Source organism: Brassica napus, chromosome A2 (genome assembly GCF_020379485.1).
Source record: "Brassica napus cultivar Da-Ae chromosome A2, Da-Ae, whole genome shotgun sequence".
Lineage (NCBI taxonomy): Eukaryota > Viridiplantae > Streptophyta > Magnoliopsida > Brassicales > Brassicaceae > Brassica > Brassica napus.
The window spans coordinates 1883906-1910383 of record NC_063435.1 but is presented as its reverse complement, the minus strand read 5'-3'; the positions used below and the strand labels follow the sequence as shown (position 1 = coordinate 1910383).

The following is a 26478-nucleotide window of genomic DNA, read 5'->3' as shown; positions in this document are numbered from 1 at the left end:
AATTTAGAGGCCAATGGAGTGTTTTCCAGCCAAAAGAATAACAACTAACTAATCAAAATGAAAACGAAACGCAGTGGCGGATGTAGCCTAAAATCCTGGTGGGGGCAAATCATGTATAAATATAAATGTAAGATCAATATGTATTTTTTAGTAAGAGAAAACATCTAAAATTTAGGCACATCACAAAAACTTTGAAGTTTTCATGGGGGCAAGTGCCACCCTCTTATACACGCACGTAGGTTCGCTCCTTATCACCAACAAAAGCTGTACGTACCCCCATTGATTCTGATTTTTCTCAACTCGTCCAAATATCAGATAATAATAATATGTAATCTTACTCCATTTTCAGTTAGATTCGATTCAGAAAAATAAAGCAGCGCATGTGGATGGATCCTAAAGCTGCACAAATCACAATGAGAACTAGATTCTCTCATTTCCATTTTTTAATGAAAATAAATCTAAGAACGCATCTACGTTAATAGTCCAGATGCTTTGAAAGCTTAAAAAAGAAGCAAAAGCAAGTCCCGGCCATTAAAAGACAAAAAACACAAACGATATGTTTCTATCCAAACTTTTCAGACATCATTCAAAACAATGTGCTAACTAATCTCCTGTTTGGTTTTAACATGATCGTCTCTAAAACTTTCTTTCTTCCTCAAATTCCTCGAAGATTTCACCAAAAAGAATTGGTTTAAGCTAACATTTTGATCAGAACCAAAGCCAGAGGATAGAATTTGCAGATAATGAAAATATTAAGAACCATAAGTTAGAAACACAACTTTTATAAGAAAATATCATCATCATCAGAGATCAGGCTCTCAGTTAAATTCTTATATGATAGCATCATTGCTATATTCCCACATCAACAACTTGAAGATGACATCCTTTTTATTACATAACTTCAATACAACACACAATCACACAGATCATCACTTCTTGAGGCTTCCTCTGATTCCAGGTTTCGGTTTGGACGATTCAGGAGCAGCAAGAGCCTCGTGGAGATTCTTCGGCTCCTCGTAAGGCAGCTTCGGATGCTTCGATTCGTGATGGATCTGCATCGTCTTCAGATCCGGCGCCGTGATCTTGCAGTGCGGACACTCGTACTTCGCGTGACCACCCTTTTCCGTACCGGTCCTGTCGGCCAGCCCCGCTTTGCCTCCGCCTCTGTTGGTCAACGCTGCGTCGGCTTTCGCCTGGAGCTCCTTCGCCGTGTGCTTCTTCGGCTTCGCCTTGCCCGTCATCGTCGATTGGCGGATACGAGAGGATCAAAAGGGGGCGGGGGAGATGGTGACCCTAACCTTGATTTGTTTGATTTTGGAGAGACGAGGATTTGGAGGCGACGGGGGATCGATGCGAGATTATTTATCCTCGTTTAAAAGTATCAAAAATAATGAAAATAATAATAGTATTTTGTTTTGTTTTGTCAAAGGTCTTTGTCGAGTGCAGTAGGGGGTCCACCAGAGGCGTACCTACAGTGTATTGAAAAAGGCATTCGTCTCAGGTCCTCGATTAATATGACTATTTTTAGGGCCTCAAAATTTAAAATAATTTCTAGTATAGTGGTTTAGACTTATTTAAAAAAAAACATTTCTACAAAAATTAATTAATTCATTTTTTGAATTCATGTATTTTTTTCTATATGACATAATATAACATATTTACGTTATAAACTTATTCTTTTACAATATTAGACTTGTGTATTTGGTAAAAATAATATATCATATTAAAAAATTATTTTCATTACAGTTGTAAATAAATTTATTTTTAAAACTTGCCTTAGACCCCTAAAACTCTTCGCACGGCACTGGGGTCCACAATAAGACTTTTGCTCATATTCGTTTTAATCGATTTGTTCTTCTTTTTAATTATAACAATGATAATAACTTTTTGGGCAATTGTCAATAATAGCACCTTTTGAAGTTTATGTCTCAAAAATAGCACTAGAAGGAGAAAGTCACAAAAATGACATTCATTAAAGGGTAAAATATTCCTAATACCCTTGATTTAAAATTAAATAAACAAACAAAAATAAATAAAAATTAAAAAAATGAAAAAAAGATTTTTTTTATAGTTTCAGATTATATGTTTTCAGATTCGAAATTTTTATAATTTTTTTTTTTCGAAATTTTTTTTTTTTTTCAAATTTTCTTTTTATAATTTAAAAATACTTTTTAAAACTGTTTTTAAAATTTTTATTTTTTATTTTAATATTTTTTTTTAATAAAATTTTAAACCCTAATTCCAAAACCCCACCCTTTAACTCTAAACCCTAAGGTTTGGATTAATTAACCCAAGGGGTATAAGTGTATATTTACCTCTTTAATGAAACCTATTTTTGTGACTTTGAACCTTGAGTGCTACTTTGGGAACATAAACTTGGTTTGGTGCTATCCTAGTCTTTTTCTCTAACTTTTTTGTTACAGAAGAATATTTTAAAAATATATAATAGGTCTGATATGGATCTGGATATCTGGATTTAAAATTTCACTATCTAAATTCGGATCTGTATCCTGATCTGCCATATCCTCAAAATCACTATTCGAATCCGAGTCCGAATTTTCTGAACATCCACTTTTCAAATCAGATCGGAAAAAATCTTGATCGAATAATGGATATCGAATATTAAATTTCAGGTCTGCACAACATACAGTAATATTTGTTTTTTTTATAATATCACAATACATTATAAGTTATTGGACTCTTATAATTAACTAGGAAAATTGGTTGACAAAAAAAAAGGAAAATTAGCTATATTTAGTAAAAGTTATTGCATGCGTTGATTTTTTAATAATACTCCAACTTATGAAAAATCTAAAATAATCTTTAGGAATAGATGCAGCTCACATATGCATTTTTCGAATATTTGAAATTTTGAATGACCGTACATTAAGTAATAAATTCGTATCCACTGACTATACGATAGAGTATGTTGAGATCCTGTTACTAGATTGTCATCGAGTAGTTTGGACTAATTTATTTTCAGTTCAGTATGATCATCATATGGGCAATTGACAAAAACTACACTAAAGCAATAGTATCAGATTACAAAATATCACTATACCTTGCCTAGAAAAAAAGTTAGTCTACCAAATAATTACTATGTAGTAATTATCATATATTTTTGTTTATACATACATGAAATTAACATAGGTTATTCATGAAAACAAAGTCGCTGACAATACAACTAAAATCCAGATCCAACACTTTTGGATAAAGTAATATACCGATGTGGTTTCTATTATTCGTTCGTGCTCATCTCTTCCGGTACATTCAGTATGATCTCATTGAAACAACGTGGCAGTATTCAAGAACACGAGCCAACACGTTTCATTTTCTCATGCAGATGAAAGAAAAACTAATAATTTAGTAAACAGCGACGTTTGTCTATTTCATGTCGTTAAGAGAAACAGTGAGAATCTTGATTCTTGAATCCCTCAAACAAAAATTGTGAGAAAACCAAACAATGGAAGAAGTAGACATAGAACTCAAGATTCCTGACCCGTTACGAGCCGATTGGTTCATGATTCTTGTCGACATCCAAGCCGATCTCATCTACAACGCACTCGTGGTCTTAACCTCACCACTCTTCCTCATCTACCGCTCATACCGCCGCGCAGCAGCTGCCATCTCCGTAGCAGAAAATACGGTTAAACGTGCTCCATCAAGGATCAAGGGTGGTGCCGCGAGGGTTGTTAGGAGGACGTGGTTTGGTGTAATGGGCGCATGCCACGTGTCGGCGATAATGGTGGCGGCTATGATTTTGGCGGTTGTGTTAGGTGTCGGGATTGTGAGTTTGTATGTAGAAAAGCCTGTGGTTGTGAGAGAAAGATTGTTTTTCGATTACACTGAAGATAACCCAAGTGCGGTTTTTAGTTTGGGCAAGAAGAAGAGACCGTTTGGTGTTCCCCTTGGACATAAGGTTCATGTCTCTTTAGTTCTCTGGATGCCTGAATCTGATCTCAACCGACGAATCGGATTATTTCAGGTACATGTAAATTATAACTAGTAACCAAGACCGGTTCAGAAAGCAATCCACCAAGTGATTGATTATATTAAGAACTTTTTAGTAATTATTGAGAGTATAGTTTATAAGAATTTTTAGCATTATTTGAAACTTTTACTAATAAACATTTTGAGAAAGTATACTACTAAATAATAATTATCTTAAAGGTAAAATTTCATATGAACAAATGATTTTAGTAACTTTTTTTTTTTGATTTTAGTAACTTATGATTGACTATAATGAACAATGACTAATATTTTAGATATACGATTAGCTTCATAAAATTATCTTCACCAATTATATTATAAATTTCATAAATTTTTAATATATATTATATCATATACATATAATCCCCTATATATTAAAAGAGAAGCATTACAACATATTTTGTAGCCACATGTCATCACCACAATCATTTTTAGAATCCTTAGAAAAATATGTTGGTCCATATAAATATATAATAAGTTTTTTATTAAACTAACCATGAATTAATCATAAATTTTCTTCATTGTTTCCTTAAATAAAAATCACGGAATTACCTAATGTGGTTAAAGTATATATGATAATTAATGATTTTGAATAATAAAGATTCGATAAAAATTAGTCTATTCTCTATCATTTTTTTTTTAATTTTAACTTATTAAAATAAATTAAACAACCACATTAACTATATAACAAAAAATTTAGATTTTTTTCTATATGTTATATTTTGAATTTTTAAAAACGAATATAAATTACTAAAGTTGTTAAAAATCTCACATTGAAATTTTTTTGATCCATGGTTTAAAATTTATGTTATAACAAGATACAAATGATTATGAAATTACATAAGTATAAAATATCATGTAATAAATATTATATATATATATGTATATTAATATTTTTTAAAAAATAAATTATATACCATATAAAATACATAAGTATTTTAATTTTGAATTTGCTTTGAAATTTTTTGATAAACATTTTGACAATTATTAACAACTTAATATTTAGATTTTAAACTTTTAATTGAATGTTTTTAAAATTATAAATTACTAAAACTATTAAACATCTCACAAATGTTTTATTGTTATCATTGATTTAAAAAAAAATTGTTATAAATAAATACAAATGATCAAAAATAATATGAGTATAAAATATTTTTTAACAGATGACAATATTAAAAATATACTATATATATGTTAATATCATTTAAACTTAATTTTATACTATATAAAATATAAAAAATGTTTGTCTCGATTAATAAAATTTATTTAAGTATTTGTATCAATTTAATTATATACGTAATAGTTACTAAACTTTTAATTATTCAATATATATTTATTATTTCATAATATGTAAAAAATATATAATACTTAAAAATAATTTATATATAATGTTCATCCCGCGCAAGGCGCAGTTCTTAACCTAGTATTAGATTAAAACATAAAAAAGTCCATTGCTAAAAATTTGATTAGAGCATTTAAAATGTTAGACCGGCATAAGCAGTATGTTTTATGTAAACACGCTTACTGTTTCTTGTATGTTCCATGGACAGTTAAAAGTAGAGCTTCTATCACTGAAAGGCGAGATAATAGCAAGATCAAGCCAACCTTGCATGTTACGGTTCAGAAGCCAACCCATAAGACTTGCACGAACATTCGTGATGAGTGTTCCACTTGTTGCCGGAATAGCAAACGAAGCACAAACAATGAGAATAGATGCGTTAATGCACCAAGAGAAAGGGACAAGAACAAAAACCGTGAGGGTGACTCTGATTCCACGTGCACAGACTCGGTTATTGCCTCAGTTATATGAAGCTGAGATTGTCATAAATTCGAAACCTCCATGGACTAAACGAATGGCTTATAATTGGAAATGGACTCTTTGCGTCTGGACTTCAATGTATCTTTTTGTCCCTATCCTAATCGCTCTTCTATGGTGTTTTAGACCGTTCTTGTTCCCTTACGTTATTTCAAGAACCGTTGTGGAAGACCAAAACACAGAGATCAGAGTAGTCCAAGAGGAAGTAGCGGGAAGAAGATTGAGGGAAAGAAGAAACAAGCCTCGTCGACGAAATTTCACCACGACGCAGGAAATTTATATATTGTAATAAAATTATTTGTGTGTGTGTGTGTGTTTTTTCTCTGCAGAATCAAATTCTCCCTGTAATAAACCGGTAATAACAAGAACTATAGATAGTAAAATTGACCAAGCGTTGAGAAATTTTGTTAAGACTATTAGTTGCGCTTTATCTCCATACTTTAGTTTTTTATTTATTTTTAAATCACTAAATTTTACTAGTCATGTGTACTTTTATTTTTAAAAGTTAAAGTATACATTAAGTTTCTATTAATGTTTATCAATCAAGCTTTAGCTTTATTTTTAGAATTATACTTTAATTTTATTTTTAAAGTTATAGCAAAAAAAATAAAACAAAGTTTTTTCTTATATATTTTAGAAATAAACTGTAGAATCTGTAAAATAAAAAAAGTTATCTATAATATAAACTTAATTAGATAATCATAATATATATTTATAAATATTCATTTAATTTTGGGTGTTTTTTAATTATTGAAATATTTACAATAACATAAATATTAGTTACATATCATATTTTAAATAACAATAAAGTTTGATAATTTATAAAAAAATAATATAAATTATTTTAATTGATAAAAACAATTATTTTATATATACATCACATATTTACATATTTTATTTTAAAATATTCAAAACATGTAGCTTAAAACTATAACAAATTGAACTATAGCAAAAATCTCTCGAAAAAAGTCTACATTAATAAGTTTATAGCTACAACCGATGTACCCACAACTACAAAACAAGTTAAATTATTAAAATTTAGTAATTTGAAATTAATTTCTCATATACAAATCTTTTAAAGTCGTTCAAATTACTAATCCAATTTAAAGCATCCAAAGTCCTATTTAAAACAATATAGAATTACATGTCAAACATAAAACCATAAATAATCCATAAGTACAATGTTTTGAAAACCGGACCGGACATTGACTAGGCATTGTAAATGGATTAATGGTCAGACCGGTCCAACCGGTTCAACCGAGCTTTAAATTTTAATTTAATTTTAGATTAACTAACTATATATATAATTATAAAATTACGTTGTATAAAATTTTATATTATTGTTAGAATCTAAATATCTATCTAAATAATTTATTTCTCATTATATTTTATATTATTTTAAATGTTTTCATTTTATTTTTATATCATAAAACAATATAATAAGAGTTTAAAAGTGGTAAAGGGTTTGGAGATTAAGATTTAGGATCTAGATTTTAGGATTTTAGGATTTATGTATAAAATAATAAATTCTAATATATTTTTTAAAAAATATCTATTTAAATTAAATGTATCATTCTTTAAAAGTAACTTAATCTTTTTACTCTTTAATGAAATCTATTTAATAATTTTTGTCTTTGAACTATTTAGTTATAGAAAACTTATTTTGTAGTGTTTTAGAAGATTTTCCCTTTTGATATTTACAGCTTTTCCCTTTTGATTTATAAAAATATCTATTTAAATTAAATGTATTAAATGTATTATTCTTTTAGAAGATTTTCCCTTTTGATATTACATAAAAAGTTCCATAAAAGCAAAGGATTTCAAAAATAGGAGTTCAAAATATATATTTACAGCTTAATTAGCGGTTAATGCCATCAATGCAAATCTAGTTTACTTTTTTGTTTTATCTTGAGCATCAAGCTGAGATTTTGCTTTTAATAAAATCTTAAATAAAAAATCATTTTCGTATATGTTGAAGATCCTTATCTTTCCTTTTTTACACGAAACAAGTTGTATTATAAAAGCATCCTCAGTGTGCAGTTTTTCTAAAGCGTTGAGAAGATAAAAAACATGGTCAACTCAAAATTCGTTCTTTTGGCTTTCATAGCTCTGTCTCTTTTTCTTTCCGGTTAGTATTTCATAAACTCCATTTGAGACGAAAAGGCATTTTACAAAATCCTCTTTATAAAATAACATTTACATTAACAAGAAATCGGTGTATGGTTACACTTAACAAACCATTTGTGTATGTTTGTTTTTTGTAGGTGCTGAAACAAGAGATACTGTGTGGTCTGGCTCTAAATTATCTTCATTTTGTTGCATCAGTCAGCCTCAATTAGGAGCTTGTGATACAAAACAACAGAATGATAGATGTGAGAAGCTGTGCATCCGTGGTTGTAGCCTAAACAAAGGCGGCGGCTGTCAACCTGTTCCTACTGGTTCTGTTTGTTCATGTTACTGTTAAACTAGCGTCATGAAAAATTATGCTCTTTTTTCTTTGATTATTTATTAATAAAACATATTCTTTTGTTATGCTCCATTCAGTGCCGTGGCTAGAGTATAAGGGGCCCAAGGAATAATAATCAAATTTGATTGTAGATGATAATATAAATAGTGATGTTGTGTAATAGTAATTTTAATTAATATAAAAATTAAAATTAATAATTTTATTGGGATTTTGAAATTATTATATGAAAGGAAAACTATAGAAACTTATAGAGGAAATTTTATGAATTTCGGTGAAAAATATATACATATAGTTAAATTTATACAGAAAAAAAATTCAGTGTAAAAGAAAAAAAAAGTTAGGGTAACATAAATGAAATTTTGAATAGTTTTTTTTTTGTTTTTGTAAAAAGTGAATGTTTGAATAGTTTAAAAGAATGAAAACTATAGTTTTCAGTGATAATATTATAATTTTGTTTTTACTAAAAAAACAAATTTACTCCCTCTGTTTTTTAATGTTACATATTTTAGATTTTTCACACATTTTAGTAAAACATATTAAATTTGCATACTTTTTGTATTTATCGTTGTTTCATAATTTTAAACCAATAACAATTCAGTAAGTGCAATTAAGTTTTTTGAAATTTGCAATTAGTTAATAAAATATGTCTTGGAAATGTAAAAAATAGATCTTTTTAAAGCAATTTTTTTTCTAGAATATATAATATTAAGAAACAGAGGGAGTATCATTTTGCTTACGAGTATCTAGTATCTTCAAATATGGAGCCCTAGAATTTTCTAATATGAGTGAGGCCTGAGGCTAATGCCACTCAAAACTTATACCTTTTTCTATTTCTTGTTCTGTCTTTAGACCACCCGCATCGGGGGTTTATGAGGGAGTCATGGGCTCGGTATCATAGGGCTTTTCGATTAAAAAAAATAAATAAATGGGTTTCAACCCGTGAACCGGGTCTTCCAAGTGAGCCCGTATGATACGGGGTCATGCCACGCGGCGCAGAGGGAGTGGCTACGCGATCTCGCGTGTTGAGTGAGAAAAAAAGGGTATCGCGTGAAAGATCCCATTTTCTCTTCTCTCTTCGAAATCTAGGGTTTCTCTGTCTCTGAGGCGATTTCGTGTCGGAGTCCAGAGCCGGAGCTTTTCTCGATCAATTCGTCGTCGGAGTCACTCGTAAACGCTCTCAGGTGAGTCTCAATCACTCCGGGACGAGATAGCTTCGATTTGATCTCGAGAGGTTTCTAGGTTAAGGATGTCGATTTGGGGGTTTCATCTTAGGGTTGTAAATCGAGAAGGGGGTTTCGATTTCTTGGTTAAAATCGACATACGGTTTCCTTTTAGGGTTCGTTTATCGTGGATTTCATTTCGATTTGGGGGTTTCGTGTAAGGGTTTGAAATCTAAAAGGGGGTTTTAATTTCTTCGTTTAAATCAACATACAGATTTCTTTTATAGTTCGTTCATCGTGGATTTGAATTGGATTTGGGGGTTTTTAGTTAGTCTTTCAAATTTTTTTTTTTTTGTTTCTCGGTTGCTTCTGTTCTAATTATTTGTTTTCCTGATACAGATGGATCCCGAAGCAGAGATAAGAGACACAAAGAGAAGAAAGGAGCACATCGATATGCTTTCAATCGTGTGTGATTCAGAACACGGGATTCCGACGAGGTGTCCCTGCGGTGGGAGTATAATTCACGAGGTTCGTGGGAAGGAGGAATACGACACTCTCCCCGGCAAGCGTTTCTTCACCTGCATAAACTACGAGGTATAAAACGGGTTCTTGTCTTTTAAATTATGTCTTCTGTTTTTGTCTGTTAATTAACAATCTGATATAGTTTATGTGTTGTTACCAAGGCTGATGGTTTTCATTATCGTCAGCCTTGGGTCATTGGTGTGCAGGAGCATATCGAACGGCTCACAAGTCGTGTGGAGGAGGTGGAGGCGGTGATCAAGTGGCTGCCGGAAGTGAATAATAAGATCAAGAGTCTGGAGGTAATCTGACTTCCCACTTATGAATTTTGTTTTGTAATTTTTTTCTTATCTTTTATACAGTGACTAACACCATCTCATTGTCATTTCCTTGAACAGGCAGAGGTAAAAGCCCTCACTGTGGAGGTTGATAGGCTCACTGGGAAGGTTTATAACCTGACCGTGCAAGTGGATCACTTGGAGAAATGCTGCTTCGACTGAAAACACAAAGGTAACCACACTATCCCTAGAGTTGTTGCCTAATAATGAATTTGAACTTGAACTAGAGTAGGTTAGAGTAGTAGTAGAATTTAAACTTGAACTGAACCAAAACTGAAGTAGTTGTGTAGTTAAGTAGTTAAGTTAAGTGTAATCAATTTTTGAATGGTCTGTGTGAACTTGTATTTAAACTTCAACTGAACCAGAACTAAATTTAAACTTGAAATAATTAATTTGAAAACCTGATTTGATGTTTATTGAATGGTCTGTGTGAAGTAGTTGTGTAGTTAAGTTAAGTGTCATCAATTTTTAGTGGTTAGAAGGTGTTTACTTCCTTGTACTTGCAAACCCAAAAGTAGTTTAAAAACCTAGCTAATCGACATCTTAAAACATAAACGAAAACTTAAAAACTTCAATACTCAACCAAAATGGATCCTTTTCCCCTAAACTCTCCCGGCTTTGTTAACCTGCTTACTTCCCAGACCCCTCAGCCAATAGAAATAGGATCTTCTGAGGTTCCTAAACCTCCGGAAAGGAGGAAGTGGACAACCAAAGAAGATTTGGTGTTGATCAGTGCTTGGTTGAACACCAGCAAGGATCCAATAACCAGTAATGAACAGAAGCTAGGAGCATTTTGGAAGAGAATAGAGGAGTACCTGAATGCTAGCCCTCTGCTCGTTGGCTCTATTCCTAGGGAGTGGAGTCAATGTAAGCAGAGGTGGGGAAGGATTAATGAGCAGGTGTGTAAGTTCGTGGGATGTCATGAAGCTGCTCTGAAGGAGCAGGCGAGTGGACATAATGAGAATGATGTCATGAAGGTAGCTCATGACATCTTCTTTAATGACTACAAATCCAAGTTCATTCTTGAACATTGTTGGAGGGAGCTTCGGTTTGATCAAAAATGGAGATCACACAGTCTGACATCAAATGGTGCAAAGGAGAAAAGGAAGGAAACTGCGGATGAGGTGGGTCGCGAGGAAGATGTTAGACCTCCCGGAGTCAAGGCTAGCAAAGCAGCAAAACGCAAGAAGCATGGCAATGAAGCAGCGTTTGATCAGATCGAAACCATTCTAGCAGCCAAGAATATTTTATCCAAACAGAAAATACTTGATAGGTTGCTAGGCAAAAACGCTGATACACTTACAGATCAAGAGCTTGCTCTAAAAAACAAACTCATATCTGAATTGCTTTAAGTTGGTGAGTGGTTATTTTTTTTGAAATTTACAGTTGGTTGCTAGGAAATGCAGTGTATGATGTTTGTGTTTTAATCTTTTCCTTGATGTATATTGATATTGTAACTGTTGTGCTTTGTAGGTCACGGGTTCAAAGAGGAGGATGCGTGGATGGTTGCAGGTCTCTGTTTCTTTATGTATCAAATCAAGTCACGGGTGGTAATGTAGTAGTAGGTGGTTGTAGTGGTAGGGTATGTAAGATGGAATCACGGGAGAGTGTAGTTTTTTTCAACTTTCTACACTCGTTTTATGTATCAAATCATGGGCATGTCCCCACGGCTTTACTTTTGTACTCACGGGTGTATGTACCCACATGCTACTTGCTTCAATGTTTTTCTATATAAATGACTATGTGTTTCATTCATGCATTTTATCAAAACTATCTTACCATCTCGTAATCTTACCATCAGCCATACTTTTATCAAAACTAGAATGACCATCTCGTAATCTCACCTACCAACACCACTACGAGAATCACCAACCAACACCACGAGAATCACAACAACAATCAAACAAGAATCACCAATCAACACAAGGAATCAACTCTACTACTACTCAACCCCACGGATCATCTCTACCATTCAACAAAGGTAAGTTGAAAACCAAAAATTCTTAGTAAAGTTATAACCCAAAAAAAAAAGATTCAAGAGAAATATATTGATTTATATTTTAAATGATAATATTTACTAAGTTTAAGACCAAAATAATAAAAAAAAAACTAAGGTTAAAACCCAAAATAAAATTGAAGAGATTCAAGAGAAATATATTGATTTATATTTTAAATGATAATATTTACTAAGTTTAAGACCAAAATAATAAAAAATTCGTCCATATTGCCTTTTGTAGGAAAAATATTACAATAAATATCATCAACAATGTCTTCCTCATCAAGTGATGAAGCGGATGAAGTTTTTGATGAATTGGTCGATGAAGTAGTTGATAATTTCATCGATACAATAATTGATGGTCAAACCAACAAACCAAAGAGGCGAGCTTATATTGAAAGAGATCGAGAACTAGGACACATTCGACTATGCAACGACTATTTCAGTAATAATCCAACGTACACAGAAGATATGTTTAGGCGGCGGTTTCGAATGAACAAGCCATTGTTCCTTCGCATTGTCGACCGTCTAAGTACTGAAGTTCCGTACTTTCAGCAAAGAAGAGATGCTACCGGAAGGAACGGGCTATCTCCACTTCAAAAGTGTACGGCAGCGATACGTATGCTCGCATATGGTCAGTCAGGAGATACGTATGACGAATATCTCCGGATGGCTGACAGTACATCACGTTTATGTTTGGCAAAATTCACTGATGCAATAATACAATTGTTTGGGGATGAGTATCTACGAACACCTACAGCCGAGGATCTTCAGCGATTACTCGATATTGGAGAGGTACGGGGATTTCCGGGGATGATAGGCTCCATCGACTGTATGCACTGGGAGTGGAAAAACTGCCCAACAGCTTGGAAAGGTCAGTTCACACGTGGTTCGGGAAAGCCGACAATTGTCTTAGAAGCCGTGGCATCACAAGATCTTTGGATTTGGCACGCTTTTTTCGGCTTACCAGGTACCCTAAACGATATCAATGTTCTTGATCGGTCTCCAGTTTTTGATGACATCTTACATGGTCGAGCCCCTAAAGTGAAGTTCAAGGTCAACAACCACACTTATCGTATGGCGTACTACCTTACCGACGGCATTTATCCTCCATGGGCAACATTTATCCAATCCATCCCACTTCCTCAAGGTCGTAAAGCACAGAAATTTGCAGAAATGCAAGAATCCGCCAGAAAAGATGTCGAACGGGCTTTTGGAGTATTGCAATCGAGGTTTGCAATTGTTAGGAACCCAGCTCTACAATGGGACAAGGAAAGGATAGGAAAAGTAATGATAGCTTGTGTCATATTGCACAATATGATAGTAGAGGATGAACGAGACGGATACGCTCCAATTGATACATCTGAGTTTGAGACAGGACAGTCTAGCAGAAGTTCGGAGGCGAGAAGCAGGGATAGTGTTAATGTCACCCCTGATATGTTAGCCATGCGGAGAGAAGTTCGAGATGGCGACAAGCATCATCGTTTGAAAGCTGATTTAGTGGAAAATATTTGGCAAATGTTTGGTGATGAAGATGAATAAATAAGTTATGTATGTTAGAAAAATTTCTCATTTATGTAATGTATTTTTAATGTAATGAATAAAATGTTTTCATAATTTTAATAATATGTTTTAATATTTTATTCATCTTTTCTGAATATTTTAATTTTTTTTTTAAATTAATATTATTATTTTATTCTTATGAACTCCTTCTTCGGGTTCACTAATGCAGAAAACAGCATATCCGAGTTCATAACTGTACATGGGCCCACGAAAATATAATAAAAAATGTTGGTGAACCCCAAAGAGGGGTTCACCAATGCTCATGCTCTTAGGTTTTAGATCTTTCTTCCTTTTTCCTGTGCAAAGATCTTTCTCCTTAAAGATACGATACTTTTTTTTTTTTTTTAAAGATACGATACTTGCCAAGATAATTTGGATTCTTTCTGTTTTCTCCAAATTTATTAACGCTATTTTCAGAAAATGCAGATGTATATTCCTTTGTTTTGTTTATATAATTATAGAAACTCAGATTTTCGTGTATACATTTCGAGTAAGAAATCTTTCGTGTATGTTGAAGATTCTTGTTCTCTCTTTCCTTTTCACATGAAACAAGTGAGTACTTCCCTGCCTATATATAAAGCATTCACAACGTGAAGTTTCTCTAAAGACCTGAGAAAATAAAAAGATGGTCGACTCAAAACTCGTTCTTTTGGCTTTCGTAGCTGTGTCTCTTTTCCTCTCCGGTTAGTATTTCGTAAAACTCCATCTCGAACCATTTTTTCAAATACATCCATTTTACAAAGCCATCTTTCTGATAACATTTTCATCAACAAGAGAAATTTATAATTTGGTTTTAAAGGAACTATATGTGTATGCGTTTTTGGTAGGTGCTGAATCAAGAGAGATTATGTGGAGTGGCTTCTGTTGCATACATCAGCAACAATTTGGAGCATGTGATACAAAACAAGATAATGATAGATGTGAGAAGCTGTGCCTTCATGGTTGTAGTAGGCACAACAAAGGTGGCGGCTGTCAAGCTGTTCCTACTGGTTCTGTTTGTTCATGTTACTGTTAAACTACTATCATGTAATAATGTAATATTATGCTCTTAGTTATTTGATTATTGATTAATCGAACGTCTTCTTTTATTATGCTCCATTTGTTCATGTTACTGAGTGGAGAGCATAGTTTCGCAAATTCACACACACATATATATATAACTAATCATTAAGCATGCCCATAAAAATTGTTGATGTGTCACGATTGACAATAACCAGCTCTGTAGATGCATGGCACGTATAAAATCTTAGCATTATTGATGTTTGTATAGGTATGCCACAAATTCGGCAACTTCTCAACCTCTTACCAGGTTTTAATGCCTAAAGGACAAAAAAACTTGTTTATAGTTCGTGTCACTGTAATTTGTTGTTTAGCAGCCTTATTTGGTCATCTTCAGTGAGAATGCTTCAACCAGCAACCACCAAACAACTTTGGAAAGACAAGTAGATCCAGAACGCCCAAACACCACCAGGTCAAATTCCTGACTCGATACCTATTTCCAAATTAGACTTTTCTTTGCACAGAGATGACTTTCATTCCTTTTTGGGGGTCAATAACTGACTTTTTCAAAATATTACGTCAATATAACATACAAATCAAACTTCAAGCCAATAGTATACTGACACGTAAGTAGTTAGAACTTTCTAGCTCCCACGTGCCAAGAAAATAACAAGCTTTTATTTAGAAATTTTCCAAAAGAAGAAGTAGACCAAAACAATTCACTTTCCTTGTCCTCCTTCCTCTTCTTTTCTCCACAGTTTGAAGTTTCTAAATAGAGTTAGCTCTCACAGCCGCTTGATGACCACATCCGCAGCACGCGGTTTCCACGTGACCACCACGAGGAAAGAGATCGTTGCACCGGCCTCTTCTCCTCTTCTTCCCTTGCCGGAAAACAGGATCATCAGTCTCTCCAATCTCGACCTTCTTCTTCCTCCTGTCGACATAAACGTTTGCTTCTTCTACAAGAAACCACTTTATAACACTACAAATGATGTCCTCAAGACTTCATTGGCGGAGGCTCTCGTCTCTTACTACGTCCTTGCCGGCGAGGTTGTGGCCAATCCAATCACCGGAGAGCCCGAGATTCTGTGCAACAACAGCGGCGTTGAAGTGGTAGAAGCCGCTGCTGACGTAGAGCTCCGAGAGCTTAACTTGCATGATCCTTACCAAAGTATTGCCAAGTTTGTTCCCATGAAAGTGCATGGAGTCTTTGCTATTCAGGTAACAATCGGGAAAGTCCTAAATAACCACTTCATATAAAGAGAAAATTTTAAAGATCATTATGAATTTAGAAAAGTAGCTTATAAATTCATTGTAATCTAAATACAGAACTAGGGGTGTCAAAATGGGTCAAATGGATCAACCCAACCCAAAACCCAAATGGGTTTACTGTTAATGGGTCATGGGTCAACCCAACCCATTTATTAAATAGGTTGGGTTGACCCATGACCCATTAAATTAAATAAGTTAGATGGGTTAATGGTTGACCCATGGACCCAATATCTTTATAATAAATTATTTTTAAGTTAAGACAAAGTTGATCAAAATGATAAAATGTTTTTTGTGGTTTAGGCGGAAAATAGCATTTTAGCGGGAAAGTGAGTTTTCTCAGTTTTGGCGGGAAAATGCGGTTTTGGCGGGAAAACATGTTTTTGCGGTTTTGGCGGGAAAATGCGTTTTTGCGGTTTTGGCGGGAAAATGCGTTTTTGCGGTTTTGGCGGGAAAATGAGTTTTTGTGGTTTTGGCGGGAAAATGCATTTTTGTGATTTTGGCGGGAAAATGCGTTTTTGCGGTTTTGGCAGGAAAATGCGTTTTTGGCGGGAAAATGCTTTTTTTGCGGTTTTAGCGGGAAAATGTGTTTTTGCGGTTTTGGCGGGAAAATGAGTTTTTGCGGTTTTGGTGGGAAAATGCGTTTTTGCGGTTTTGGCGGGAAAATGCGTTTTTGCGGTTTTGGTGGGAAAATGCGTTTTTGAGGTTTTGACGGGAAAATGGGTTTTTGCGGTTTTGGAGGAAAAATGCGTTTTTGCGGTTTTGGCGGGAAAATGCGTTTTTGCGGTTTTGGCGGGAAAATGCGTTTTTGCGGTTTTGGCGGAAAAATGCGTTTTTGCGGGAAAATTGGTTTTTTCAGTTTTGGCGGGAAATTGCGTTTTTGCGGGAAAACAAGTTTTGCAGTTTTGACGGGAAAACTTGTTTTGTAGTTTTGGCGGGAAAACACGTTTTGGCGGAAAACGCATTTTACCACCGAATAAATGATTGGACTTTATAGAAATTCATGATTTTCCAATTTTATCAAACCTTTGAATTGAGTTTACTCATGATTTTTTTTTAATTGAAAACAAAATGGGTCAGAGTTGACCCAACCCAATAAACTCATTAACTTGTTAACTCATTAACTTGTTAACCCATTAACATGTTAATCAATTAACCTTTTAACCCATTAATCCATTGGATCAAAAATAAACAGTTCATTTGGGTTAATGGATCAAATTGGGTTGGGTCAATCCATGGGTCATGACCCATTTTGACACCCCTATACAGAACTATACATAACTTACTATTTGTTAATTTAGATAAAGTTCTAACATAAAATCTATCGGTGATAAATGGAATGATATGTCTATCTTTTGTATTATTCAACATTTTGCCAATTTCCAACGTGAGACAATGTGAGACCGTCTTTGAGTTAGATAGATTATGAATCGAGTTGAGTTGGACTGCATAAATCGGATTTTGATAAAATATAATATAAGTGTAGATTGATGCAACTATTTTATATATTATTTAAAATATTTTTCCAAACTTCCGATTTATGAAATTCTCCATAATACTATTTTTATAATTTGTCTGATTAGCTTACTGAACTGAGATGCGGGAGCCTAGTCGTGGGATGCACGTTTGATCACCGTATAGCTGATGCATATTCAATGAATATGTTCTATTACGAACGATGAAGAAGAAGTTTGTTACGAAGATATTTTCTGATTAATCTCCAAATGTAGCCGTTTACAAGGTATTTATATCTAATACATATGTACTTAACCAATTTAGCTAAACCGGCAAAAGGAAACCGAGATAACTAAACCAATTACAATCTGTACAAACTAACTAAATCCAATAGGCCCCCTCAAGATGTGCAGAAGATGTTTTGAATGCACATCTTGGACTTCAAATACTCAAACTGGTATGGAAATAAAGGTTTAGTTAGTATATCGGCTACTTGGTCCTCTGTCTTGACATGAAGTGTCTTCAACAACCCTTGATCAAGCTTCTCTCGTACGGTATGACAATCAAGCTCAACATGCTTGGTTCGTTCGTGAAAAACCGGGTTCGTGGCTATGTAGATTGCGGCAGTACTGTCAGAGAATAAGACTGGAACAGAACGTTCTTCAACACGCAATTCCCGCAACAAAGTCTTCAACCACATCATCTCACAGGATGCTAAAGCTAAAGCACGATACTCAGCTTCAGCTGAAGATCGAGAGACAGTAGGTTGTTTCTTTGAACGCCATGAAATCAAAGAATCACCCACGAACATACTAAATCCAGTAGTGGATCGTCGACTATCTGGACAAGCCGCCCAATCTGCATCAGCGAAACCTTTGAGAGTAAGATCAGGAGAGGCAGAATAGAACAAACCCTGTCCCACAGTACCCTTTATATACTGCAACACTCTGAAAACAGCCTTAAGGTGGTCTGTCCGAGGAGCTGAAGAGAACTGACACAGCTTATTAACAGCAAATGTGATGTCAGGTCTTGTAATAGTTAGGTACATTAGTCGACCTACAATGCGACGATACAATGCACGATCCTCAATCAGAACACCATCAGTCTTGGAAAGCTTCAAATTTGGAACCATAGGGACAGAAGATGGTTTACACTCCAACATTCCTGTAGAAGAAAGTATATCCAAAGCATATTTTCTCTGACAAACTGAAATGCCATCCGAAGTTCGAGCTATTTCCAAGCCCAAGAAATACTTCAACGATCCCAACTCCCTCAGTTTAAAATAACTCTTCAAGCCAACGATCAACTCATCAGTAGCAGTATCACTAGTACTGGCAATGACAATGTCATCGACATATACCAATACCACGATGAAATCATCCTTCCTCTGTCTCACAAACAACGAGTGATCACCATGAGCTTTCACCAAACCAAAAGTCAGCAGAGCTGAGGAGAACTTTTTAAACCATTGTCTAGAAGCCTGCTTCAATCCATAAATGGATTTATTGAGTTTCAAAACAGTCCGAGGTGGAAAAATCACCCCCTTTCTCTCTGCATATCCTTCCGGAATCTTCATAAAAATCTCTTCCTCCAAATCACCATTCAAAAACGCATTAGAAATGTCTAGTTGAGTAAGAGACCATTTCTTTGTTGCAGATATCTTTAACAGCAGTTTCACAGTGGCCATTTTAGCCACAGGAGAAAAAGTATCATTATAATCTTGACCTTCTTTCTGGGTATATCCTTTCGCAACCAAACGTACTTTGCGTCTTTCAAGAGTCCCATCTGCGTTAAACTTCAATGAATACAACAATCTACACCCCACAGCCTTCTTTCCCGGAGGAAGAGTAGTAACATCCCAAGTATGAGTTGCTTCCATAGCATTGAACTCAACATCGACAGCTTCACCCCACTCTTTAGATTTCTGAGCCTCAGCAAATGAAGTAGGGATAGAAATTTGTGAAATGTTGTTGATATAAGCATGATAAGAAGATGAAAGTTTAGAATATGAAAGTGAAGAGGAAATAGGAAATGGTGTTTCTGTGGTGGTAGAATAACAATGATAATCTTTCAAATGAGATGGAGGTTTCTTTGGGCGAGAATGAGAAACAGAAGGGATTTTATCAGGAGAATGAGAAGGAAAAGAAATATTTGGTGATGGAGTGTTACCTGAAGACTCAGAATCCATTGGGGTGAAGAAATCATTCTCATCGGCTGAACCATTCTTCTTCAGTAATGGAAACACTTCTTCATGAAAAACAACATTCCTAGAGATGAAAATGTTGTTAGTCTCCAAATCCATCAACTTATATCCCTTATAACCCGCAGGAAAACCAAGAAATAAACAAGCCTTTGCACGAGGAAGAAATTTATGTCTCTGCTTTGGTGAAGAAGACCCGTAACAAAGACAGCCAAAAGTCCTTATTTGAAAGTAATCTGGAGCTTTACCAGTGAGCTTCTCAAACGGAGTCTTATCATGAAGAAGTTGAGAAGGAGTTCTATTAATCAAGAACACAGCGGTAAGCACACAGTCTCCCCAATAAGGTAAAGAAACCCCTGACTGAAACATAAGAGCACGAGCAACATTCATAATGTGCTGATGTTTCCGTTCTACTACAGAGTTTTGCTCTGGAGTTTCAGGGCAAGAATGAAAGGGAACAATGCCTTTCTCTTGAAAATACTGAGTGAAGCGCAATTCAGGAGCATTATCTGATCTGACCGACTTCACCTTAGTATTATATTGTAGTTCAACTTGTTGGATGAAGTTAGGAAATACAGAAAGAACATCGTTTTTATTCCGGAGTAAGAAAATCCATGTGGCTCGTGAATGATCATCAACCACAGTAAGGAAATACCGAAAGCCTTCCATTGTTTCAACCGAAAATGGACCCCAAATGTCAATATGTAGCAACTGAAATATTTCATTACACATGTTATTTGGAGAAGGGTATGACAACTTCTTCTGTTTAGCCAAATGGCAAATATGACAGAAGGAAGACCCTTTATTCTTGTGTTTTGTAGTCCCCAATAAGTCTGATATAGCATCCAGTCGACGAAACGATGGATGACCAAGCCTCTTGTGCCAAACTCCCACGTCAATAACAGCATTAACAGCCATCGGAGAAGAACGTGTATCCAGCACATAGAGGTTTCCAACTCTTCTACCCTGACCAATCATCAATGCCTTGGTATGATCCTGGATTATGCAAGAAGATGGATCAAATATCACACGAGAACCAATGTCTGATGTCAAGGCACTGATGCTGAGAAGGTTCAGCTTGAATTCAGGAATATACAAGACATGTTGAAGAGATAATTGCTCATTAACTTGAACAACACCCACTCCACTTATCTTGATAATTGATCCATTAGGAAGATTAACACAACTCATGACAGAAGTGTTTAATGATGCAAAACTGTTGCGATCATGAGAAACATGATGAGTGGCACCAGAATCGATAACCCAAGTCTGAGATGGTAGCATTGTTGCAGAAACATTCAGCATACCAATAAAGACATAAGTGGAGGGTGAGAAGGCAATACCAGAGAAATCATTCGAAGACTTTGAGGTACTAGCTTCATTAGCTTTCACAGTCATTTGAGGTTGTAGCTGAGAGCTAAACAGAGCAATAAACTGTTGTAACTGATCCTTGGAGAGATTTCCAACGAGATTGTCCAAGGTTGGTTTGTTATCAGGACTGACATGAGGAGAGGACATGGTGACTTGAGCCGCAAGGGGACGAGAAGACTGTTGCTTGTCAATAGACTTTCCCTTCGAAACAAATCCAGGTGGGAAGCCATGTTTCTTGTAACATCTGTCAGCTATATGACCCACTCGCTTGCAAAAGTTACAGATCGGACGCCCCTTGTTCGGACCATTTTGGACATAGCAAACTGTAGAATCAGGTTGAGAAGAGAAGTTGTTATTCTCGGATACCTGAAACGCAGCAGGAGTCGGAGAGATGTTCGAGAAGCCTCTCTGACTATCATCTTGGTCTAGAATGTTATACACTTCAACAAGGGACGGGAGAGCTTTCTTCATGATGATCTGACGGCGAATAATGGCGTAAGAATCATTGAGACCGGCAAGAAATTTGACAATCTTGGCTCTTTCAGCTTTCAATTGTACTGCAGCAGCATTACCACATACACAAGGCTTCTCTGGTTCATCACTGCTCTCAAGATTATCCCACAATGTTTTCAGAGTTGTGTAGTATTCTGCGAGAGTCATTGAACCTTGACGAAGATCTTGAATCTCTTGAGTGAGGTTAAAAGTGCGTGGTAGATTAGTCATGTGAAAACGCCCATAGAGATCACGCCAGATATCAACTGCATCATTCAAACGCAGTATGCTACGATAGATCTGAGTAGAGACAGTATTCAAGATCCATGACTTAACCATGCTATTGCACCTAGACCACAATCGAAAATTCATATCCGATTCTGCAGGACGAGCTAAAGCACCATCAATGAAACCTATTTTGTTCTTAGCTTCCAAAGCAATACGCATAGCCGCATTCCAATCATCATAGTTCGTTCCATCAAGACGAATAGAGATAAGTTGGAGACCTGGATGATCGGCATTATGCATAAACAGAGGAGATTGACCTGGATCGAAAGAGTCCGGCATGAATCCAGTTCGCGGAGCTCCGGTCGCATGAGAACGAGTGATCGGAGGAGATTGCGGTGGAGATTCAATCACAACGGACGGATTCGATGAGCGAGGTTGATTTTTGGAGATACGAGTCGATTTGCGCGGAAGTTTCTTGATAGACACCATCGCGACGGAGAAACGATCGGAGATCGAGGTCGATCGGTGGTGGAATCAGAAGAGAAACGAGCTCGATGGCTCTGATACCATATTACGAACGATGAAGAAGAAGTTTGTTACGAAGATATTTTCTGATTAATCTCCAAATGTAGCCGTTTACAAGGTATTTATATCTAATACATATGTACTTAACCAATTTAGCTAAACCGGCAAAAGGAAACCGAGATAACTAAACCAATTACAATCTGTACAAACTAACTAAATCCAATATGTTCCTCTTATCATGGGCCGAGATCTCACGATCCGATGTACCAACCTCTTATGTACCTTCGTTCAACAGATCTCTCCTAAACTCACGACGACCCTTAATCATCGACTCATCAGTAGACCAAATGTACATGCCTGTAACGTCGTTGCCCCTTCCACAAGAAACCACAAACCCGGACAATATCCTCACAAGCCGTATCTATTACATCAAAGCAGATGTCGTGCAAGACCTCCAAACTCAGGCTGGCAATGGTAAGAGGACGAAACTCGAGTCCTTCAGCGCGTTCTTGTGGAAACTCGTGGCTAAACACGCCGCAACAACAGATTCAAAAGTCCCGAACTTGAAGTCCAAATTTGGCATAGTTGTTGACGGAAGAAAGAAACTTACGGAGCAAGAAACCAGTCCTTACTTCGGGAACGTCCTCTCGGTCCCATTCGGTGAGCAAAGAATCGATGACTTGACCCACAAGCCATTGTCTTGGGTTGCTGACGAAGTGCACAAGGTGTTGGAGAGTTCAGTGACCAAAGACCATTTCTTGAATTTGATTGATTGGATCGAGATTCGCCGTCCGGTCCCGGTTGTATCAAGGATATACGGAGCAGGATCCGAAGATGGACCCGCTTTCGTAGTCTCCTCGGGGAAGAGTTTTCCGGTGACTCGAATTGATTTCGGGTGGGGCTCGCCGGTTTTTGGATCGTATCATCTCCCACTAGGAAGCAGAACTGGATACGTGATGACAATGCCGAGTCCTGTGGTGGATAACAGCGCTGGAGATTGGATAGTTTACTTACATCTTGAGAAAGGACAGTTGAAATTTATCGAACAAGAGGCTCCTCATGTGTTTAAGCCAATAGACAATGATTATCTCAAGATTTGATCATTTGCCATACTAATATGTTTGTTGGGTTGTCAAGTTTTTGTATATTATCCAAACGTAATATTGTTAGATACATTTCATTCGTTTTAATATAAAACTTACTGTGACGAATTAAACTATGTTTCATTATGAGTTCAATCAAATAATTCTGTTTTGTGACCTTGTCCAATTTTAAACACTCGTAACAAAAAATGTATGTTGAGAAATATATATATATATACATTTGCTTTCAAATTTCAAATAACCACTCCAAATTTGGACAAACATTTCTTGGACCATTGTGTTGTTATAAACCGACTAGTTACAGTTCACAATAAAATTGGTATGTTCGGACAAAGCCTAAATGTGCCTCGGAAGGACCATTTGACAGCTCTAGTAGGTGTCAATTTTTTACGGTAATGGATATAGGATTATGCGATTTTGTATACAGTTTTTTTTTTCACCTAAAAGTTTAACACATCATTATTTCTATAACGCAAATCAAAATTCTATAGTATTTCATAATTTCCCATATAAGTAGATTTTTTTCTTTTTTTGAATAATTTCATATATATCCATTTTTTTCCCACGACGATTCTGCACCTCGCGTCCATCGAACAACAACAGTGAAAGTACGTAAGTACCCCAAAGGGTCACTTTCCTTCTTCTTTTATTCGAGGGTAGTATTGACTTTGTACACAAAATAAAGAGAAACTGATAGTGATATACATTACAATAAGCAAAAGTCTCAGGGTTCATTTGAAGATCACATTCCAAACCAAAAGATCATTGCAAAGCTTTTACATTCTTCGAGCTTCTTCAACTATGACTCTCTCCCTCCGAATCGCTCCGTCACCGGTATCGTTCCGTTACTCTCCGGCTCCGTCCACCCCCTCCGGCGTCGGATTACGTCCGGCCAAGCAGCGCTGCCGGATCCCGAACTCAGGCGTCGCCGCGAAAACAGGATCATGTTCTAGCGGTGGTGTTTTAGATTTAAGGAAGAGGATCGCCGGTTCCTGTGTGGCGAGGTGTAGCTTAGAAACGGTGAATGTCAGTGTCGGCGAGGTGACGGAGGTTGACAAGGACACGTTTTGGCCAATCGTTAAAGCCGCTGGTGATAAGCTTGTTGTCCTCGACATGTACACTCAGTGGTATGTTTCCGATCACTTCTTCTTGTTGCTTGTTCGAATTTCACTTTACCTTTAATTGCTTCTCATGCCCATCAAGAAAAATGCTGTCTTTACCTCTTTTTTTTAATATATATATTTACGTCTAACTATTGAGTAACTTCAATGTATTAGATTAGAACTAATCTTTGATCCCCTTAAGTTTACATTATCAGACTGTTTCTCTGGACAGTTATGTTTTGTTTGTTTGTTGGGTTTGCTAGATACAAAAAAGTATGAATATTTACCGAGAGTATGTGCATTTAAGAAACAAAGCCTAAATCTTTTTTGATTTCACATCAGTATGAATGTTTGAGATAAGGTTACTAGTAAATGTATTTTATTTGGTGTTGAGAAATAAATGTATTTTATTTGGTGTTGGGATCTCTCTGTAGGTGTGGTCCGTGCAAAGTTATGGCTCCTAAATACAAAGAGCTATCAGAGAAGTACCAGGACATGGTGTTTCTTAAGCTTGACTGCAACGAAGACAACAAGGTCACTTCTTTTTCTTTATTCTTTTTTTTTCACTTGTTTCTTAAGTCGTAACACAGAACTCTTGATTGCAGCCAGTGGCACAGGAGCTAGGAATTAGAGTGGTTCCAACCTTTAAGATCTTGAAGGACAACAAGGTGATAAAGGAAGTGGTCGGGGCTAAATTTGATGAGTTGCTTTCAGCCATTGAGGCAGCGAGGTCAGGCTGAGCCTCTCTGTCTCTACATTTCACTCCATGCTGTAGAGTATTAGGACAATTCTCCATCAATATGTGTGTAAACTCTCTGCTGTTCCTGAAACTGGATTCAGTTGTAATGTAACAGTGTGTGTATAAACGCTGGAAAGTTATGAAATATGATGAGCTATATGCTTTATATATCAGAAGTTTCATTAACTAGTGGTTTGGCTAGTTTTGATTGAGGTCAAGAAAGTATTTTCATTGCACAAGCTTTACGACTTGAGAGAGTCGCATGGATTTGATTTTGTGGGTTCTGATTGTTGAAACAAAGATGCATCTTGTTCAGAGTTGGCTTACATTTATGATGTATGTGCTTGATGTCATTTGTCAATGGATGTTCCAACTACAATGTTAACAAGTCATAACACTTCAATTCAGTTGTTCACCAAATCCAACTTGGCCTAGTATTATATAATTTTAATTTGTTTTGGCATATGTATATTAGGCCAATGTATATGGATCTATTCACATATTAATAAATTTTTGGATTTTTAATTTTAAATACTTATACTTACAAATCTAATATAAAAACTAAATATACATTAATTAAATTTCTACGCTTTAAGTGGCAAGAAAACCTGGATTTCTATGGTTTTCTTGGTGATTAGTCATTGGGCTAAAAAGCTTATTGAGATTGTTAGATTCGGGTTTATTATGGGTTTCCAACTCAAAACCAATTGGCAATTAGTGGATTGGTCCTAACTCTTTATATATTACTTAATGTCCCATTGATTTTTCAATGTGGGATATATATCCCTTAATACCCGGTCGGATAAGGTTAATATTAATTAGGGGTTTAACTTATTATGATATGGGCTCTGATACCATGTTAGATTCAGGTTTATTATGGGCTTCCAACTCAAAACCAATTGGCAATTAGTGGATTGGCCCTAACCCTTTATATATTACTTAATGTCCCATTGATTTTCCAATGTGGGATACATATCCCTTAATAGAGATCACACTAAAATTATCAAAAAAAAAATTTGTTGTCGAAAAAAAATTAAATTAAATTTCTCTATGAAGAATGGGAATTAAAAAAAAAAGTATGAAAAAATCCGACAAAAAGAAAATAGACAAAGCTACAGATCGGAGGTGACACGTGGCAAGATCTG

At 35.5% G+C, this 26478-nt stretch overlaps 6 protein-coding genes and 1 long non-coding RNA gene across 7 annotated transcripts; 6 read left to right on the top strand and 1 right to left on the bottom strand.

Moving 5' to 3' along the window:
• Window positions 1–764: 764 nt before the first annotated feature.
• On the bottom strand, window positions 765–1402 carry LOC106354456 (protein METHYLENE BLUE SENSITIVITY 2-like). The gene has a single exon (XM_013794387.3). It carries the CDS (start codon window positions 1239–1241, stop codon window positions 930–932), a length of 312 nt encoding a protein of 103 aa, XP_013649841.2. The 5' UTR covers window positions 1242–1402; the 3' UTR covers window positions 765–929.
• A 1129-nt stretch (window positions 1403–2531) lies between these two features.
• Window positions 2532–6338, top strand: LOC106423677 (seipin-1-like). The gene is made up of 2 exons (XM_048748799.1): window positions 2532–3985; window positions 5541–6338. Exons 1-2 carry the CDS (start codon window positions 3464–3466, stop codon window positions 6093–6095), a joined length of 1077 nt encoding a protein of 358 aa, XP_048604756.1. The 5' UTR covers window positions 2532–3463; the 3' UTR covers window positions 6096–6338.
• Window positions 6339–6974: 636 nt separating this feature from the next.
• Window positions 6975–8472, top strand: LOC111204450. Its single transcript, XR_002656898.2, has 2 exons — window positions 6975–7934; window positions 8071–8472. It is a non-coding gene; the product is annotated as an uncharacterized LOC111204450 (long non-coding RNA).
• Window positions 8473–9124: 652 nt separating this feature from the next.
• Window positions 9125–12049, top strand: LOC125582216. Its single transcript, XM_048748794.1, has 5 exons — window positions 9125–9454; window positions 9833–10027; window positions 10117–10254; window positions 10351–10462; window positions 11764–12049. The coding sequence occupies exons 2-4, from the start codon at window positions 9833–9835 to the stop codon at window positions 10450–10452; spliced, it is 435 nt and encodes a 144-aa protein (XP_048604751.1). The 5' UTR covers window positions 9125–9454; the 3' UTR covers window positions 10453–10462; window positions 11764–12049.
• LOC106413143 (glutathione S-transferase T3-like) lies at window positions 10878–11642 on the top strand. Its single transcript, XM_013853971.1, has one exon. The coding sequence runs from the start codon at window positions 10878–10880 to the stop codon at window positions 11640–11642; it is 765 nt and encodes a 254-aa protein (XP_013709425.1).
• Window positions 12050–22735: 10686 nt separating the features above from the next.
• LOC125589012 (coniferyl alcohol acyltransferase-like) lies at window positions 22736–23488 on the top strand. The gene has a single exon (XM_048761108.1). It carries the CDS (start codon window positions 22736–22738, stop codon window positions 23486–23488), a length of 753 nt encoding a protein of 250 aa, XP_048617065.1.
• A 759-nt stretch (window positions 23489–24247) lies between these two features.
• On the top strand, window positions 24248–25503 carry LOC106354457 (thioredoxin F2, chloroplastic-like). Its single transcript, XM_013794389.3, has 3 exons — window positions 24248–24618; window positions 25029–25128; window positions 25200–25503. The coding sequence occupies exons 1-3, from the start codon at window positions 24293–24295 to the stop codon at window positions 25332–25334; spliced, it is 561 nt and encodes a 186-aa protein (XP_013649843.2). The 5' UTR covers window positions 24248–24292; the 3' UTR covers window positions 25335–25503.
• Window positions 25504–26478: the final 975 nt, after the last annotated feature.